The sequence below is a fragment of the Opisthorchis viverrini genome (genome assembly GCF_000715545.1).
Source record: "Opisthorchis viverrini unplaced genomic scaffold opera_v5_296, whole genome shotgun sequence".
NCBI classification, from domain to species: Eukaryota; Metazoa; Platyhelminthes; class Trematoda; order Opisthorchiida; family Opisthorchiidae; genus Opisthorchis; species Opisthorchis viverrini.
In genome coordinates this window covers 131,903-152,899 of record NW_008751953.1, presented here as the reverse complement: position 1 = coordinate 152,899, position 20,997 = coordinate 131,903, and the positions used below count along the sequence as shown (strand labels likewise).

At 44.8% G+C, this 20,997-nt stretch overlaps 1 protein-coding gene across 1 annotated transcript in view; it reads left to right on the top strand.

The window, feature by feature from the left end:
* T265_09672 (hypothetical protein) overlaps positions 1–5,930 on the top strand; it is a gene marked incomplete at both ends in the record, with an annotated part of 49,142 nt that extends 43,212 nt beyond the window's left edge. Inside the window, 4 exons of the mRNA XM_009175823.1 lie at positions 1,189–1,436; positions 2,278–2,586; positions 3,504–3,551; positions 5,600–5,930. Coding sequence (XP_009174087.1) covers positions 1,189–1,436; positions 2,278–2,586; positions 3,504–3,551; positions 5,600–5,749 — 755 coding nt within the window. The remainder of the gene's footprint in view (positions 1–1,188; positions 1,437–2,277; positions 2,587–3,503; positions 3,552–5,599) is intronic.
* Positions 5,931–20,997: the final 15,067 nt, after the last annotated feature.

The window sequence follows — 20,997 nt, the reverse complement described above, 5'->3', positions numbered from 1 at the left end:
CAACGAGGCGATTAGAAAACGGGTATCTGGTTGGCCTGCAGGCACCTTAATCCGGGAAAACATCCAGCATCATCGACTGCGATGGCTCGGTCATGCGCTACGCATGCCAAAACACGTCTACCGCGCTCACCCACTCTTTTTCTCTTCTCTTCACTGTAGGACTTTTAATGCAGTTATATATACATATATAACTAGACAAACCTTATGGTTGTACGGCAGTGAAGCATCAGTGGCAACACTGATGTTGCTGTCTTTGATGATGATGATGATGTATGCGTACGCTTACCCAGAACATCAGATCAGTGCTGCCGAAGTACGTTGGATGAAAAAAGCGACACATTCCCGATAAACTGCAAGGGTTCATGGTTTAAGTTAGATACGGATGGACTTCTGCTACACGGAGTCCTTCGCTCAGTTATGCACTACTTACTATCCTTTTAGGCGACTGTTTACTCAGTGAGGATGGGTTGAATTCAGAAATCTCTCGATCAACGGCTATCCACGAGCAGCTGCCAGATCTGCGCACATGGTGCCTCAGTGCAGGTTGAGGCGACGGAATCGGTAAATTACATGATGACTTTGTCCGATCCTCGCAGCAAGTGTGATGATCAACCAATGGAAGTCCTAACCGGAGACCTCGGACTCCTTGTCTCTCCATCTAGAGACTCGTAACTTACCTTACGTAAATAGCTGAAAACGGTGGAGTGCATGATCCGGGTACGATGCCATTATCGACCCTGAATAGGAGTTCTTGCCTTAAATGTTTAGTTATTCGCCGTCATCCTCAATTTCTAGACGTCCGCGCCCTCTATTCCCTTGTGACTACGGTAGCTAGGACCACTGTACCGTAACACCCTCTTTAGAACCTGCGCAATGCACTATTGTTGCAACTCGATGGAAGTCCACACTTTGATAATTTCAAACAGATCCGAGCCAATCCTGGGCTCTTCGTTAGACTGGTTTGTCTTGTTCTGTCACAAACTTCCAGCCTACGAATGTAGACGCTTGGTGGTTCGCTTGAATACAGAAGTCCCAACTTTGGAAATGGACTTGATTGACTTGAATTTTCCCAGATGACATACTCATCTCTGCGGTACATTTTTGCTTTCTTTTTTGTGAAACACTGGGCAATTTGGATTACTTCACTTCTGTTTTATCCACTTTGCTTTGTGATCATCTCGTGATTAGATTTCTTCCCTACCGGTGATTCGGTCCGCGCCGAGTTGTCTCACGACGCACGTTTGCTGCGGTCACTGCTAGTGAGAACTGCCGGTGCCGAGGCCGGTGATAAAGATGTGATTGCCGAGGCGCAAAGACGGTTTGATTTATATCGTCGTGATCCCAACCCCAATATTATTCCTGGGGATCTCCGCGTTGCTATCCTTTCAACCGTTGTCCGACATGGAGGTCATGATGTGATTGACTATTTGATGGAGGTGAGACTGTGTTTTCACTTTTTTGTAAGACCTGGGCGATCGTTTTTCTGTCTTCTTGTCCATCGGGACAGTATCAAGCAATAAGGTCCTGGAAAAGGCTGCATTGCCGCAGCAGTCCATTAGGACTGTTCTGTGAATGGATGTCCTCAGATACGTACCCCTTATTGTATTGTGAACACTGGATAGCTGGAGATGCGTTTATTTATAATACGTCGTATTTATCAGGGTTATCTTACTCGACGGTGACTATGCTTCGGTCGCCTGAGATAGCCGTTACACGAAAATATTTAGGATAGCCCCCTTTCTGGAGTCTTTTTAATCGTTTCTGGGGGCGAGATGACCGGAAGGTTCGTGGTTCGAACCTGACCTCAGCCTCTCGACTTCCCCTGTCTAGACTTGGGTAACCTGGCAATATCCCAGCCCTCGTGCAACCTTCGGGTGGCATGACAGTTAAACACTGAAAGGGTGCAACAGCTGAACGATTTTTTCAATCATTTCTTTTTAGTAGTCACCTACAAGCTGATTAAACAACGAAACACAATACACTTCACATGAGTGTCTCACGAACATTCGGGTAGAATGTCTCTTGCTGTCGGAACTGCCCATCGGGTTTGTTTGATTCAGTGGTTTTCCGGTAATGGTCGTGCTTGACGCTTTTCACCGTGTTCTCTATTACCTTCCTTGTCTGAAGTTCTGCAAAAAAACTATGTTGCTACTTCCTCCATAAAGCCTCGTCTTCAACTGTTAAGTTCATGTTGGATTCAGTTATCCTCCAGGGAACGGTAGTGTTCAGAGACTTATCGGCGCACTAATCTACACTCAAACTGTTCTCTTCTTTCAGGCCTATCGTGTAGCAAAGTCTCCAGAAGAACGCCCACATATTCTGAGTGCACTGGGTGCGGCAAGGGAGGTGAGTGGCCATCAGGACGGAGGAGATCCAGCCGAACCGCATTCACCGCTACTACGAGTGCTGAAATTCTGTTTGGATCCAAACGGCCCGGTGCGTGATCAGGATCGTATTCACGGACTGCAAGCCTGTGCTTCTTGGTCTCATGCATCCCGAGTGGCTACCTGGGAAGCTATGAAAGAAGACTGGTCGCACTTGTCGGACATATACCATGGTCAATTCTTGCTTGCCTTCCTGATTAAGGTGGTCTACTCGTTTTTGGAACTGTTTTTTTTCACCTGTTGTGTTTCTATCTATCATCTCCAGTTGACTCTAGTGCTTTTGCAGAGCAGGATAGCTGTAGGAAGGATCCGTTGTTAGCCGGACAACTGTCTTCCACAAGTCCTTTACTATGGAATGGTTTGTAGGAGTTTCTACGTTCCCATTTACATCTTCTCTCATACTGACACGGTGACTGTGATCAGTCTACACTAAAGAAGAGTCACTCCGAATATTAACAGCTCGAGTGTGTCTATTGTTTATTGATCTGTGTGCCGAGCTTGGAAGTCATCTTGCAAACGTTTTGTCACCAGTCGAGCAGTTCTCCTGACTGCGTGGTTCACCATGTCAATTACGAAGCTTGGCAAACAGATTAACAGCCAAGAGGAAGCGTATCCCTTCTCAAGGCTCATCAGCTGGTCACTACTCTTGGATGCTACGCCCCCCAATTCCCCGAATCGTGGCTTTTATGGAGAACCTCAGGAATTTGCGCTTGTCGCCCACCATTTCTGTCTTAAAATGTGTTAACAGAAAACTTGTGTGGACGTGAACGTACCACCAACCATCTTGAGGGACTATTCAACACCCGCTTGACGACATAAAATTAACACGTGAACTTACTAGACACGAGGGTAGTTTAGCCCATGGCTTGTATCCACGAGACACCCTCCCCATTCTCCCAAATACACTACTTCTCTACACCGTTATTAGTTATGCTGCCTAATCAAACCGGTTACGTCACACGGTTCAAGAGATGGAAGCCCTGTGGTTTCAATTCGAAATAGAGAGCCACAAAGTCAATGAGATTACGATATTCCTTAACCCTGAGACTATCCAAAACCATTGAGGGCATTCCAGTTAGATGGACAAACTTATCCTTGCAAACCGATTTTCTATTTCAGGGTGTACTGTCCGGTTTCGGGATGGATAAATACGTCGCAGATGTCAAGGTAGGTGGTTTTTGTCACAAATGTGTGTGTGTGCCGACTCGATACGTACAGGCACCTTAGTCCCGCTAACAGATAACCCCATTAAAAAAGGGGCTTTTCTCTCTTTACGGGAAATTTCACATTAGTTCGTGACCTATGGGGGGCGAGATGGCTCAAGTGGTTAGGGCGCGAATTTACTGACCAGAAGGTCCATGGTTCGAACCCGACCTCTGCCACTCGCGTTCCCCTGTCTAGGCCTGGGCGACCTGGCAGTATCTCAGCCCTCGTGCTTCCTCCGGGTGGCATGGCAGCTAGGCACCGCAAGGGTTTTACAGCTGAACGATTATTATATTTTTATTTACTATCAATACTTGTGTCATAATTGGTGCTTGATTTTAGCGTTATTACTAGTAGCGATAGAAAAATGCTTATGCGGAATGGTGTCAACCGCAGTACGCACGGTAAACCAGTTAGGAAGTACAAACCAATTCGAACATCAAATTTTAACTGGAAGGCACACAATGCACAATCGATGCGCTCAAACCACGGTAGACGCTATATCGGCCTCAAGCCTTTTTGTGAAAATACCTTGTAGGTGATTCAGAAAACAAGGGCTCGCACTTATTCTGTTGTATACACTGAAGATGCATCCATGTGACAGCTACAGTTGAGTAGCTGTTTTATGGATAGAAGGAGCAAGATCACAACCAGACGCAAAACCACGGTTATTGTCCTATTCCAAATCGTCCAAGATGTAGGCGTAACGCACTACTCATAAGGCTGCTTGATTCAGCTTGGTCTCCTTTTAATAACCAAGTTCTTGTGCAAATGAGAGTATTTGTTGTAATTTGAAACGTGTTCTTTCACCCGCGCCTCAAGTCTCATATCAGTTAACCCTACTTGTGAAGAGCTGTTGCTTATGCGGTCATGGGTTGATGTCTCTAATGCCGTCTTAGTGGTTCGGTGCTATATGTACTCCAGAATGTATGCGATACAACGCAATGATAAATACAGCATCGAAGACGATTGTCGGTGTGGAATGCGTTTACAGTAGAAACCTCCGATTCGGAGACTTATTGACGCAATTATCTCGCTTGAAAACAACGGTCCTCTCACGTTCTACGTAAAAATTCTTTGACTAGATGAAACAACCCATCCCATTGTCCCGACCGTTCGGAGCCTGCGGCGATTTTATTGTTAGACTGAGGATTACCGGATCTGTTTTGATGATGGCAAGGCAGAGTAGCCACGTAATCCACAGTTGAGAATGACACCAGTGAACATACCCAAGTTTTTCGGACAATTCAATTGAGTTCAAACACGTGTGCTTAGTGTCTCCGTCTTGTCCGGAATGGACACACCCTTCCCACGATATGGATGCACATTTGTTGCTGTTGAATACAGATCAGCAAGATCTCATAATGGTGATTGAATTATCTGTTTTGACTTCACAGTGCACGCGTCATCGCTAGACCCAGTGAGAACGAGCTTCTTTGTTTCATTCTCTCCAGGGCGGTCGTTCTCTTTCACGAAGGACGCTTGAGTGCTACTAAGCCGGGTTGATCTAATACAGATCAACAATTCTGCTGTCATGTTACTGATCCCACTGACTTTCCTACTCTCGTTTGAGTTTCCCCTGTATACAACACTGGAAAAGAAAATCTTGAATCTTATCTAATCGGTTTGTTTTACATGATGGAATCAATCAGTGAAGCATGAATAATGACACTACAACCGTCCTCCCCATTCTTGAATTTATAGTTCCTCCGATTGAAGCTGAAATGGTGTTTTAATACCCATCTTTTCCTTCACTTGTATACCCCCGGATGCGCTCTAAGTTGTAAAGCAAGCTACCATATCTAAGTGACTTCATGTGAAACCTATGTGTTCCTGCTAATATCGAATGCCATCTGTCGTGTGTGCTTTTCTCAGTATTTCCGTGTGTTTTCTTTAAATTTTCACATCGACACCCTCTCTGCTGAACGTTTAGTTTCCGTGACGGTGTGAGAACCTGTCGCCAGCTTCCTCGACTATCCCGTATTCTTACATCTCTTGTTTTTTTTTCACAGACCTTTTTCGACAAAACTCCGGTAAGCTGTCCCCGTGCGGTAAAACAGGTGTTTGAGACAATGGAAATCAATCAAATGTTACTTCGGCGAGACGCTTCATTGGTGGATTCGGCGCTTAGTAATCTGTCTAATGGCGGGGGCGCCTCTTGACTTTTTGATACGCTTTATTCTATCATGATGTCTGTGTGTATGCCCGGTGTTGACCATTGGAATGTTGTTAGTGCATTTGTGTTTCCCATATTGATAGCGGCTTTCCTCCTAGGTGAAGGAACTGATTCTTGGTTTGTGCATTACTAATAAATCTTTCAAAATTTATGGATATAAACTTCGGACCACGTAACGACCACCGTGCTTCTTTCAGCTACTAAGTGGGATAAAGGAGCGGGGATTGATGGTCTTAATGAAGCTGTTCCTAACAATCCAACACAAAGAAAGTTCTTTTTTTCCTGAATAGCTTTGTGTTCACATATATCTCGACGATAGCTGGCGTATTCATTCCTGGAATGTGTGCGGCAATACCATCGCGGCTAGGAGCCTATTAATAGCTAGGTTGGAGCGATCCCTCTACTAGATACCCTTATAGGGATATCCAAGCGGTATTCCTCGTCACCCATGCTCTAATGTGGGATATCACCACCCTAGAGAAGCTGAATACCCCTCCCCTCTACCGCCATAATATATGTTTAAGGCGCCCTACACTACCACTGTGTTGTACCTCCGTCGTATCATCATTCATCATAGCGGCACCCTCGCCTTTCGTCACCCACAGGTTTGTTCGAACGATATCTCCATTATTCCTCTCGTTCTGCCGTTACTCCCTCGGCACCAAAATGGAGCAGATATTGCTCATCATGAGAGTATCTGTGCCTTACTTGTCGTTATTTCACCTGCCGCTACTGCATCATGCTCAGTGTGGCCTCAATCAGCCATCATAATTGGATGCTGATGATGGAGAGGCTTATAGATTTCCTTACTTTGACGGTTTTGTCATGCCATTTGGAACACATCGAACCCCGCGATCAAGCCAACATTGCGCATGAGTAAAAGAGAGACGGGTGGGAAGCTATCTGTCATTTACTCAACTGAGTCCTCCAAAATCTACGTGTCATTATGGTACGAGTACATGCTTTCATGCGAACAAAATCACAGACCTAAATCGTTTTATTTCAAACCTTGAAAGTAATGCTCCTACTTTGTCGATACAGAAAGTATTTGGTAAAACTGAGCGCGAAATTTCAACCAAATATCTCGTTAGTTTCTTGGACACGGGTGGGAGTTGTAAGCAGTTAGGTCTGCCGTAAGCCTAGTAGACCTAAGACAAGTTGAAAGTGTACATTATTATTACAGTTTCTTTGGGAGGGGTACTAATTTTCGCTGTCATCATCGTTGTCAGCCGTAATAGCCGCGTACTTGTCGTACAGTGGTTGTAGCCGCCACAGTTTCGTTCACCGATGATTCGGGGAGGTGGGGTAGGTAGCTGCGCATTGAAGGCGGGAGCTGATAAATTACTGAGTAAATACAGCACTGTCAGCATCAGTCCAACCACCGTAATACTAAGTGAGTGAGATCAATTTCTATTGTCACTTGTCATCTCAAAAATCCTGGTCGAAGAATAGAATCCATGAAACAGAATCTTTTCTGTCAACTGGAAAAAGTTTGGAACCGATTGAGAAGTCATCATTTCAGAAGAGCTTGGTAAACAGTCGGTAGTTTTTATTTGGGCAACGTTTCGCTTTTGACACAAAAGCTTCATCAGGCCAAGTGAACAGGTCACAAAATTGGCCAGGTTACTTGGGTCACTCGAGCTGACACGTGTTGGTGTGCGGTCATCAGTAGGAAGAGTAGTCATCACTTGGATTCCACTTGACCTCAACCCCCCTCAAACTAAATTGTCGGAACACTCACAACCCCACAAAGACTAAGGAAAATCTGACAGCGGCACCCGAGGCGAATCATCAGGTGAAGCACTCTGAAGTGGAAGATTAAGGAACGGAAAGCGATCGGAACTAATTTGGAACCCTCCAACACATCGATTCAAGATTTTGGCACCCATACTAGCCGACAAGAGCCGTTAATTGACACTCAACACTGATTTAGTCTGAAGAGAACTTACTGATTGGTTCCCCGTCTGTCTTATAACCTGGCCAATTTTGTGACCTGTTCACTTGGCCTGATGAAGCTTTTGTGTCAAAAGCGAAACGTTGCCCAAATAAAAACTACCGATTGTTTACCAAGCTCTTCTGAAAGAATCTTTTCTGATTTTGTTGGTTATGTAGAACTGATGCGAAGTTTTATTAGAGTTCGGCGTTCATTTTTTTCTCAAACACACGTGCAATACTCTCATAACGAGGGCGCACAGGTTCTTTCCACTTGGTGGGAAAAATGTCTGCCCTTAAAATGGCCCTCCCAAAGAGGATGTCTCCATTTTGGAGGTATAGGCAACCCGTGTTGATGTGATGGATTAACTCTCATCGACTGGCTTAGTGGAAATTCACCTACAGCTGTTGCTGCTGGCTTTCTCTGAAGCAGTATAGATAACAACACAGCAAAAACTGCTAGACTGGGAGTGACCTGCACTCATCCACTCCCCGAAACACGTTACTCCACTCCTCCATGTTCATCAATACTAATAAAAGTACCCTATTCGTGAGCACTTCGTAGCATGTCTTTTTATTGCTTTGGTGAAAAAGATTATGTTGTGTTGTGTTTAATGGGACCTGGAGTCATTTATGGTTACTGCATTCGGGTGTGCAGAATTAGTTCACTCCGAAAGGACTATTACCTGAAGATAAGTGTTTCGGATGTAACGCACTACTCACAGGTTGCTGAAAACCCTTTGACAATCCGCCACCGGTCTCATCCTTTTTGCGGCTCATCAGGTAGGCGCACTTCCCGAGTTCTCACCAACCTCATTCTCTACTTGAACCCAAATTAAACAGGCAACTTTCGACAAATGCTATCCCTAATTTGGCTTCGAAAAGAGATTCAACGGAATTCAGATGATTCTCTCGTTTATGGTGTTCTTCTGGATTCACTTCAAGTTCCTGGTAAAACCAAATGAGTGTTAGTGTGTCAAGATATTGGTAGCTCGAGTGTGTGTACTGCTGCTTGATCAGATGGTCGTTGATCTGTTCGCCGAGCTTGGCACTTAACTTGCAAACGTTTCGTCCCCAGTCGAGGAAACATCGCCAGTGCGCAGCTGAGTGGGTGCTCCCTCCGTGCCTAGCTGCATTTATATGGTTTTTGATGAGTATCTGACATCCTCTCATATGATTGGCTGATTTGTATATGGATCACAAAGCAGCACAAATCGTGATCGGGCTAATAACATCACAAGATAGGCACATGAGAGGATATCGGATACTCTCCAAAACTAAGTAAACGCGGCCAGGCACGGAGAAATCACCCACTCAACTGCGCACTGATGATGCCTCCTCAACTGGAACGAACGTTTGCAAGCTAATTGCCAAGCTCGGCGAACAGATCAACCACCGAATGAGATTATTTNCTATTTATTTAGTAAGCACTTCGTAATTGGTAACCACTACACAGATCATCTCGACATTCGGTTCGTTAACCTTCAGACTTCACAGCCGATAGTAAGGTGATATTTGTACAAATTTCTGTTTGAAGTTTTCCACGTTCAGGAAGGAGTATCCCTTACATTTGTATTCAGTTGCGACAAACTAGCCGGGGATTTGAAAAAGCGAAAATAAGATTGCCAGTTACCTCGTGGTGAAATGACAATTTTCAAAGCGGATCAGTCGACCAATACTACCGGATGATATTCATTTTACTAGGCGAAGTCAGTCCATTTTTTAACCCAATAGTGTGCCTGTGTTTGTGTATGGTGCTCGTTTGTGGGGATGAACTGAGTAAACGTTAATGGACCCCTTGTTCCCTATTCACAAAAAACCAAGCTTGTGACATTTTAAGCTTCAAATCGGAATATTCTCATCACAAGGATTGTTCACGTGATCCGATCATCTGACTAGATTTGCCATGCGACGAACTTTTTTTATTGCGCTAACCATCCCTCACTGTTTACAAACCGCTTCGGAACTGTGGACAATTTTAGAGGCTATGAATGCAGTAAGTACATAATGGCCTAATTTCGATCCCATCCTCGGGATTATGCCATCGCAAGCTAAACAGTAGGAAGTGCGGCAGTAATCTCATCCTTGGTAGTGCTGCATATCTCGCAAATCCCGCGGGGTATTCAAGCCAACAACCTTCTAGAAAAGAGTCAGTACATATGGTCATTCAGGTGGTTGGGAAATGGATTGGTTAGCTTGCATTTGCGTCGGTTTATTCAAAAGCTCTTATCGGCTGTCGGAACGTTGCCTCGAAGGTTTTAACCCCTTAGTTTATGAACCTGTGCTGTGAATTTAGGCAGTCGTGTGAATCATAATGAGTTCAGGCGGATGTTTAAATCAGTTGGAGTAAGCACGTCTCATTCACGTGAAATATCGTCATGCAACTCCGATACTGAATAACTCAGGCTGCAGATTTTCGGAAAGTTGAAATTGTACTGTGGATTACTGTTATCAATAACAGCGGAATATATGGTTCTGTGCGGAAAGGTTTTTATGGAATAAGGCGGAAATGCTGGCTATCAATTTCGAGAGCGCGATACCTGGTGCCTATGCAGCGGCGTTCGAGGTGAGCATCGCTCAAAAGAACCTTCATTTACCTAGAAAGCGTTTTATCCATCGTACACTGATGAATGCAGGATGACTTTAAAGTAGTCCATGCTAAGAATAGCTCCACTCCTTGGATGCCAGGAGGCTTTATACCTGAATTGTAGTCGAGACGCTAATCTTGAGGTGTTTTTCGGTCCAGTATTGCTGTGGTAATGGCTCTATGACGAAATTGTCATCTGTGATTAAGGCAATGCATAGAGCTCTGGGATATTCAGAAAGCAACACAACGAAAATGTGAGCAACGGACCGCAAGCCATGGACAACCTACAAACTGTTCAAGACTTGTAATGTACTACTCATAAGGTTGCTGAAAATCCTCGACAGCCCCACGACCGGTTTCGCCCTTTTTGGGGCTCATCAGGTAGGCGCAGTCCCCGGGTTTCCGTCAACCTTATGTTCTACTTAAAACCAAATTAGTTTGAAAATGAGTGTACGTTCAAGACTTGGTTGTAATTATGTAGTCGATGGTGAACAGGCCTATTCTCAGCTGTTTCTGTGGATGAATTACGTATTGTGCACCAAACGCACAAAATGAGGAGCTCTATTCGTTTTCAGCAACATCCTACGTCATCCGAAGCAAAAGACTGCTGTTCTGACATATACTAGGTACAGTCAGTTTACACCACCGCAAGCATCGGACGTAGAGAGCTCCCTCACCCGAATCGTACTGATAGACACCGTGAAAGGACCATCAGAATATGAAGGATGGTTTTATCAACCAACGATGGGCATTCTTGCAAGAGTGACGCCGTTATCCATATTTAGTTAGCCACCAAACGAAATGGAAAAGTGCTGATTATGACGTGATCCACTGCGTCGCTTTCAAGGGTCGTCACAAAGAGATTCGACTGTGAAAAGCCGCAAAGATGGACAACAACACACCCTGGAAGTTTTAGTGACCAGGACATATCTGCCGCCAATTCTTCAGCCAATTTTTCAGCAAGCGAAGGATTGAATTTCCCTGCCAGTGGTCATTCCCATTTTTTGAGAAATTTACCTCCGTCTTTTCGGAAGATCTAGGTTAACAGACAAGAGAAGCCAGCTTTTCCGTCCCAGTTATGTGTGTTATGTGTCGAGCTGAATTGCCTGAAAATTTTGGGTACCATAGCGCCAAACTGGGTCGGTTAAATGAATGTAGTCATGAATAAATCAGGCGAAATGCGACTGTGCATCAGACTTCAGCCGTTGAATTCTGTACTGCATCGTTTAGACTCCCAACGCTGGATGATATACTCCAAGATCTATGGCAGGTAAAGCTATTAACAAATGTCGATTTTTCGTCCGCTTTCTGGAAACTGAAACTGGATGACCAGTCAAGCTGCCTCACCACGTTCGTCACTGGTTTCGGTTGATTTAGATGGTTACGTCTCTCAATCGGTTTGAGTATCTAGCGAGGTGTTCCAAAAATGTTGATTCAAATGTTAGACAAACTTCCATGTGTTATCTGTAATGCAGACGTAATAATTTTCATAAAGGAAACTACTCACAAGGTTGCTGAAAACTCTTCGACAGCCCGCAACCGGTTTCGCCCTTCCAGTTCGGGCTCATCAGGTAGGCGCAGTCCCCGAGTTTCCGTCAACCTTATGATCTACTTGAACCCAAATTGGATGGACTGTTTTCGAGATATACACTCATTTGCAAATCAATTTGGTTCCTCGAATATCGTGCCAACTGAATCATGAAGTGGCCTGTGTGCAGCACATTCCGCTGTAGAATATCATAAACGAGAGATTCAGTTGAGTCTCTCCTGGAAACCAAACTGACGTAGTAATATTCGGATGGACTGGTGAAGAACGCGACGTCAACAGATACTGCTTTCTCAATCGTACGGTATTTTTCTATCTCCAGATGAGGTAGACCGCAGAAATGAGTTTAATAACATCAATTAGCTTGCGCGCGGGTGTTTAGATAGTCTGTTCAATTCAGAGTTTCCATTCTGATTGAAGATGGAGCCGTCTTCAGGCTGAACGACAGGATCGACTGGTTCGGCTTAATTACCGAAGTCGATACAGCCGACTCGCTTCCTGACGCACAAATGTGCCGTGGAAACGGGGTGAGGAGCGGAAAAGGGTCTTCGGACTGGTAAAGCAAACTTGTACCGAAAAACCTATTTTAGCTTACTATGATCCGAATCAAGAACTACTCATTTACTGTGACAGTAGCCAGTCCAGTTTGGGAGTGATTCCGTTTCAAGAAGGCAAGCCAATAGGTTGTAAGAGTCGCAGTCTGTCGAAAACTGAACAGAGTTTACAAATAGAGAAGGAAATGCTGACAGTGATGTTCTCCGTGAAACGTTTCAACACTCACATGTTTGGTAAAAAGACGGTGATGATTAGGAATCATAGGTCTCTCTTTTCTATCGTCACAACTTTTACTTCAAAATGACAAGACGTTTACAGAGGATCACCATAGGAACATAGAAGTACAACCATGGAATTCGTACCAACAATGAAGCCCAATTTTTACCGCCGAGACGCCTTACAGAGCATACGAGCGAGCAGATGAAGAGAGTCACGAATTTGAATGAGCAAGTTTTGTTTGTACGAGTTCTATATCAAGCAGGAAATTGAGAGATCAGAGATCATCTAGGGGGGTCCAGTGCTCAAAGGACTAATAAATGACCAATCTCTGCACATACAGTCAAGATAGGAAACCGGGATTATAATGAGCCACCTCAGTTCTGTGTGCGAAGTATCGGTGAATTATAAATAATTTATTGACCCTAACGAGGGACACTCAGTACAGTCCATGGAGAGCGAAATTCCCACTTTAACACTAAGGCCAGTGAGAATTTCATCCTATCCGCACCATTGTAGTTTCGTAACGCAACATGTAAAGGATTTGGATGAATGGGTCCGCTACATTTGAAAAAATGCAATCTGCCGTTTGGTATACTACTGATCGCGGTTCAATTTCAGTAAGCTCGGTGTGTACGCGGCCTGAGACAACATACAGCGTTGGGAATAAGCGGCTTTTTAGTATGTTCATAAATCTTATTAGTTGAAAGACTCAGGTAAGTTTATTGATATAGTTTTCAAAACTGACGGAACCGAGAGTTTAGCCTAGAAGAAACTAACAGGTACCACAAATGATAGTGTGGGATATCGTTGTAAAGTTATGAACTCATAATAACCGCTTACGACACAAGCAGACGCAAGCCAACCATGCAGAATTTTAGTCAGTTTCAGGATATATCTCATCGTGAGAGATATTATCCATTGTTACTGTTCAATCAGATGCAACCTAAACCTAGACGAATCATCCCCATGAGCGTCCTGAATGAATTCCTCTTCAGCCAAAGTCATTCTACAGGAACCCTCATAAGACTTTGAGATTCCCCCACAATACGGGCTCATAAAGCACTCAGCTTTGTCGTGGTCGGTGAAACAGTTCCATATACCAACGACTGGGACAGTTCACTGGATACACAAGATCTTCATTGCAGAATGGATTCTAAGTCCATACACTTTTGACATTGTACAGCATGCCACAGATTCTCCGGGTTGGTCATCCTTCCCAACACTTCAGTTGTGAAACAAATCATGGCCTGCTTTGTCGCCGTGTTTGATATAGCTGCCTGTTTGAGCCTACACTCACACACCCAGTGCTATGTAAGCTGATCTGACCAAGCATCTCCATACCCTTGGCTTGACCATGAACGCCCCATTCTCGTGGCTAAAGACAGAAACTTGGTCTACCAACTACCATGACAACATTTCAGGCTACACGAACAAGACTCTTTGGTTGCCACTTCATGTGCACACCTCTTTCAATTTACTTTTGGTAGCAATGACGTCGAAAGAACTGAAACACGGTTAGTCAAAGGGATTTCAGAGCAGGCCCCAAAGAACTTGGCACTTAACAGCGTGACTATCTCGCCAAGCACAATCGCTCACCACTTCTGGACTGCAACAGGTGCGCAGAACTTTCAGAGAGGTTTATTACACACTCGGTGGATTTATTGCTGGGCAACGTTTCGCTTTTGACACAAAAGCTTCGTCAGGCCAGGTAAGTAAGTGTGTTGATTAAAAGGTTCACAAAACTGTTATCCAAACTCATAAACTGACAGAAAAACAAACGTCTGTTTCGCCTTGTTGCTGTGGCAGTGATTTGACGCTATAAACCAAACTTGTGTAAACAAATGGGATTTATGTCTACCCTTGCCTTGCCTTGGTAAGACCGAAAGTGAACCAGTTCTGAAGCCCTAGTACTTTTATCCAACCTGTTCCGAACTCTGATGAATTTTTTCGCTGCAGTGTTTTCACTGGCCTATGTTTGCCGTTGATTCTGACTGCATGTAAACAACTGATGGGATACGCGAAATAGCTGAATTCAGTTTATCCCTATCGCCAGTTTCTCGCTCTCATACCACAACGACAAAAAAAATGCGTTTGTAACAGATTTATTTGCTGTTCTGTCACTACAATTTCCGCCCTAGCGATGGACGAAAACGATGAAGTACTTGCGGGATAGGTCATTCCATCCCACTGTCATTCATTCTGACTAGTGAACTGGTGGGTGAGTAAGTTCATGTTGCCAACGCTCTGTCGCGACGTTGCATTTGTTAATGAATTGCAAACACAGCTGCCGAGTGAAAATGAATCACGCTGCTGCAACTTACACTTAAAAGATAGCTCCATGAAGCTGAGTATTACCAATGTTGTGGAATGTAGGTAGCTCGGGTGCGCTGTTTGGTCTGTTCACGGAGCTTGGCAGTTGGATTGCGAACGTTTCATCACCAATCGAGGTGACATCGCCAGTGCAGTGCAATCCAAATGCCAAGCTCCGCGAACAGACCAAAAACCAAAACTGAGTATTATTTTGAGAGAACGTTGTTTGTGAGTTTGGAGTCGTCGCTGGAATAAAGGTCACGCATAACCGCCGTATTTTGTCTGCTTTTGATGCATATAGGTGACTAGTCGATCACGGAATAAGATAATGCTCAAAGTTCATGTTCCTTATTACTTCTTGAGCCAGTTTTGCGCCCAGTTGTCGTGGCTTTATGTTTCTCTTCGGGTTACCCGTACTGGCTGTTCTAAGGTGTTTTCAATACCCAGCATCCATTACTTGGACCTTGTGAATAAACTGTTCAAAATCTACTTTCGTCTTGTGTGCGAGTCATTCGAGCCATACGGGAATTCTTCCATACATTGAGTAAATAGACGATACCTTTGCATACGTTGGGGTCACTCAACAAGGGCCGTGCCAACCGAGGGCTAACCGTAGACGCTGAAAAAAGCAAAATGGCGTTCATCCATGCCATTACCACTCCGTGGCATGCCGATCCAGAGAAGTACACCTGAATAGGTTCCAAAGCCATCCCTCTCGAAGTAACCAGATGAAAGCGACCAGTCAAAAATGGTGTATTGCGAGGCATTGTTCATTGACAGCGGGACATCCTCCTTTGGACTTTAACAACCATGTCCTTCTAACACACACTTGTCGACGCTTTACTCTACGGTTATGAAGGTGAGCGATTCACCATCAGTCGAACGAGAGGCAGGTTTACGAAAGTCGGGATACTTCACTCGTTTGCGGATGAAAATTATCTGTGAGCATTCGAAACTCGTGTCGAAGCTAGTGGGAAACCGATTACATGTTCAGAAAGCAAGGGGGTTGATGATTCATCGGAACTGTGAAGTGTTGAGGTTTTCCTGTACCCTGGTTGGTTTTAATTCTGAATACCCACGTGGCCACCAAAGTTGTTTGAGAGGAAAGTAGAGGTACAGTTCTGCGTGTTTTGTGTTCCATGCCATTTTCCCGACGGATTCATGTGGTTGCGAATTCCGACCAGATGACTCGCCAGTCTCAAGTAATACACGGAACGGTCTGACTAATCATTTAACCCCCGGTACGTGGAGAGTGTTCATGTGAATTCAAGCTTCTTTCGAAACATGCGTCTACTCGGACCACGTGCTCCGTGCTACTACGGTGTGAAACGATGAGTCTTTATGAGTGTACTGTTAAGTGAGCTTTGACTTGCTTTTCGTGTTCCAGCTTACTTTTCATATACTTTTACTTGCAATGAGAAGTCGACCATCGTAAAACTTCATCGGACCACAGTTGGCATGCCGCCGTGCTCTCTGAGTACTCTAAGTGACTGGCATTGAAGTCACATTTGCCGGTCAATGATGATTGGCCCATTGAACGTCTGCGCACAAAAGGAAGTCACAAACAGAGTATCCGATTGTAGTATTGTGCGCATGCACTTGGCACCAATGTGTGGACGCAAACCGTTCCGCAATCCCCCTTCCTCAGCCAGTCTGAACATGCCAGAACAACAAATGGGCACAGGCACATGTTACGTATTTGTCCTCGGGGTGCCGGATTTATCCATCAATTCCCTCGAGATCCAACATGATAACGCGTCTCCTTCAGTATAGCACCATGTAGCTGTTACCAGGAGCCGTCCACTAACACATAATAAGCTGGAGCTGTCACACTAACCCCGCGGTTAATGGTGAAATGGTCCTGGAGGGTGAAAATATCGAGGTAATAGTTATTAGAAAACCGAACTCACAGTGGATCCACGTCCTTCAAGGAGACAGGTTAGAACGCTGGTGATGAAGTAAGGCTGCTACTACTAGGGAGCGTTCGGCAGTATGTTGTACAAGCCTACGTGTTTGAGGCCCATTTGGTACAATTCACTCCTTTCCGAATGGTCTGCTTGCTTCCCAGCATTTCAAAGTTTCTCGGGCCACTTACCATATCTTTTTTCGTGTACCTGTTCTCTCATAACCTATAATAGAAGTTGCGGTTTTCTCAGCTTATCTTAAGGCTGTCTTAACAGCGGAATTTCGGGCATCCCTTATTTCGAACCCCTTCTACAAACAAGTTGTTTTGTTTGGATGTGGCCCAAAAAACGGAGCTTCTTTCGTATTGAAATGTGTTCACACCCAACAGGGTTTATTCTCTGAGAGACTAAGCAGTTTTTGAATTCATTCTTTCTGTTTGATCCGAAGGGTTTGACGCAGAGCGTACAAGTGAAATCGGCCAAGAGCCGGAACGTGTGTTCTTGATGGCGCTAAGTTTTTCACCAGGCTGTTTGACTTCTATCTGCTGAAAATACTGGATTTTATGTCTACAGATTTCGTCTAGTCAAGTAACGAAATTTCTTGACGACGTCTATCCACCCACGGCTGGAGTTACTCACACCGTCTACTCGGGTGTTTCTTCCCGGGTGTTTTAGAAACTTGATCCTGGTTCTCCTGAGTCGCTCTCGAGCCTCCGAATGTGTCAGATGCTAAAGTGCACTGAAGAAAGTTTGTTTTTTTCTTGTGAACTGATATCGATTATTCTTACCCATCAAACCACTCTAACCTCCGTTCCTGTTTTGATCCAGATGTATACACAGCTGCTGCTTTTGGATGTGTTTGTGTGTTACTAATCGGACCCACTGACTTTCTGGTGTGCTTGAGACTTAATCACCAATCAGCTTTTGCGTCAGAGCTGTGCAAAATTTCTATGTTTGAATGGCTGTCCACCTGGCCTAAGGACGTGCTAGCTTCCCCAGTGCAACAGTCTAATCCACATTGCTTTCAGCTCCAAGCATAACTTTTGTGGCCAGCACACTACGGGGATCTATTTGACACACACTAACAGTCGATTACGTGTCCGTGTTCACTTGTTTGGTGAGTCCTACTGATAAGTAATATCTGCCGCGAGCTTGAACACATGCTTGTTACTCAGAGTTCGCATGTTGCACGCACCATTGGTAGTCTCCAGGCTTTTCCTTCGTTGGTCCGATTGCACTACCTTAGTTCAAGTCTCCCAGGCTATCAGGACGCACCCAGACATGGAAAAAGTACATGTGCAGAGAGTGACGCATCCCCAAGGTCACCATCGGTACAACACGTGCAGAAAGCAGGTGCGCTGGCGGAGCTCACCAAACACGGCCAGAGTAGTGGGCCCGAGAGTGTTCACGACCGGAACATCGCCATTGGCTGTACAGAACGAACAAGTGAACGACCATATTTGGCCATTTAGTCATCCCATACATTACGCAGACGCTCTGTATGTTTTGTCCTGGCAATACAGCCGTGTCTTCAGTTCTCTGTCTTCTCCCTATCGCGTAGTCTGGCAGGTTCAGTGCAGGCGTAACCCACAGACGGCCACCCACGATACAGCACAGGCCTTGCCAACCCGAGCATGGAAATCAATTAACAGGAAGTGGGAGTCGCTTGGACGTTCAGCTGTGACCAGGTCCAACAGCTGAGCTGGTAATTGATCATTTTTCTCGTCCGGGTATGACATTGTGGGGACACAGCCTGTGGTAATTGTGGCAACCCTAGTAATCATTCTGGAGACGATACAGTTTGATTCATTTATCATTCTTTAATTCATGTATTCTGCAACTGCGAATACGATATTTTGACTTTCTTGTGCTGTCTCACTCCAACCAAAAACGCCTTCCATAGCAGCCAGCAGCTACAAATTCGGGGGACCATTCCGATCCAACCGGTGTCTCCACTGGCTGGGTCGCATGAAACGTGACCTCGTTACAACGATCCTGCCTGTAATGGGTAAGTGTTGGCTGCAATTAGACTGTTCTAGAAACCTAATTGAGACCTTGTTTCCCTACTGATCGACTGGATACTTGTTTGGGGAACTGGAACATCGTAAAATTCTACCGAGGATTTACAATGAAAAGGTACGAAACTTTCTGACGTCGAGTTAGGTGTAAGAAATCTCACTTGTGTTTGTGACAGAGTTCGTGTTTTGCGAGGGAGCACAAGAGGCTTAACAACTGAGTGGTAGTTGGAAGAAACTATGCTTAAGCGCGAATGGCCGAAACAAGTCATGTCATAGACAAGGAGCAAGCCTTCACCATCATATACCACGTACCTCTTAACTGATCATGACTGGTAAGAACCAGGCTACTATCGATCGCAGAGGCGATTGGAATCCGCCTGATGGATCCGCAACTTTGCATCCAAAAGAAACTTGTGTGACCTCTGAACTAGAACTGGCCTACGAAACATCCGATTCCACAATTCTGTCTGACAATTACGTCACTTACTTGATTCCGTGACCCATTGACCTATCCCCCATTCAACCCGCCCCTTCCATTGATTTCTATTTCTTGAAAGTGTATGTATCCCCGCTCTTAACATTTTTCACGTGATTTCTGGTAATTAAGTTTAAGCTGGTGTAAACCAGACGAACTGTGATCCCTATTGGGATGACGTGAGATAATGATATACGATTCAAATGATAGCTGACTGCGTGCCGGTCAATCAACCGACAGGAAACCTGACCATTATCTTCAACAGAAATCACCCTAAGCGAATTATAGCCGAAGCTCTTTGGAGAATCGATTGTTTTCTCCTTAACTACACTAAATTCATCATGTCTGCACCGAAAGACCACTTGGTTTTAACTACCACACGCAACGTATAGCTCTTCTACCCTAAACTCCAGATTTCTGCTCGAGCTAGGAACATCCAGGCCGTCAGAGATCACCATCATTTTCGATACGAGTTTATTTCAAGGAAACTTGTTTTCAGACGTTATTGTTGAACAACAGGGGGGGGGGGGAATTACAGGATAAAACACGTTAATGAAGAATCGCTTACGATGTCCAAGTTAAGTAGTGTCTTGCATAGTGTCACTACATGTGACTAGAATGTTGTCATTCAGCGCCCTCAGCCTAATCTCGTAAACCGTACGTCCCGATCACACCCCAGAGAAAAAAGTCAACGGACTGGTGATTTAGCAGGCCAATCAAACGATCCACCGATTTCCGAACCGGTTACTGCCGAACGATTCGGGCACAGCGAGTAAAACAAAGGTGCAGCATTATTCCGTCCGGTGAATCCTGCTCATAGTGAGTTTTTACTGTGTTCGACGCAGGAGCATCTATGTCTGCAGGGTTTGGACACCACTCGAGGATGAGGGTCTACTGACTTAGCGTGCGAGTTAAACACTGTTCCATCCATCTCCAAGCCATATGACCCACAAACCAAGTGAAAAGCGCGGGTCACTTTTCCGAATCAGTAATGTGTAAACATTCCAAATGGAGTTCACTAGATCGATGGTAGCCACTATGTTACATTATTTTCTGATTGGCATACCGTGAGCTGTGTTATATTCTTTGCATACACCAATCGAACTGTCTCAGAGTTCTCAGACAACCGGGTAAGCCAAGAATCGGATCTTTCCCAGATAAGCCCCGCCAAAAAATTAACCCCCGCCATCCAAAAAAAGATTAGAAAAAAGAGGATATGAAATTCGTACTTTTAGTTTTTATTGAACAGGATGAAATTGGGACATGTCATTAATAATTTGCATGAAAAGGTCCGTTTTTCGGTACCTTTGCCTCCAAACGAACTCACACAAGTAGCTCTCCACTAAAGATCGGTGTGTGCCGCATTGGCGCTTATTCTGCATCCTGTAGACGTGCCAAAGAGATTCAGTGGTTTGTGTGTGAGCTCCAGTCGTTGGGTCCACAAAGTTTTCCTTATGATTAACCGTTTCATGAGTAGAATTCATGTCAATCATCGTTTCCATTCCTTGGATGCCTGCCCACGTATCGGAGATGATGATTGAGTCGGGAGCGGTGCAAGCCTGGATCGTGTCCAAGTGGCCGCAGTTCGATCTGGCACTGCATACATGAACACCTCTTTAGTTTCCCTGCAGATCCCTCCAAAAATCCACTGCTGGGGAGGGACTCGCCCTGCGTGGTTTTTACAGCGA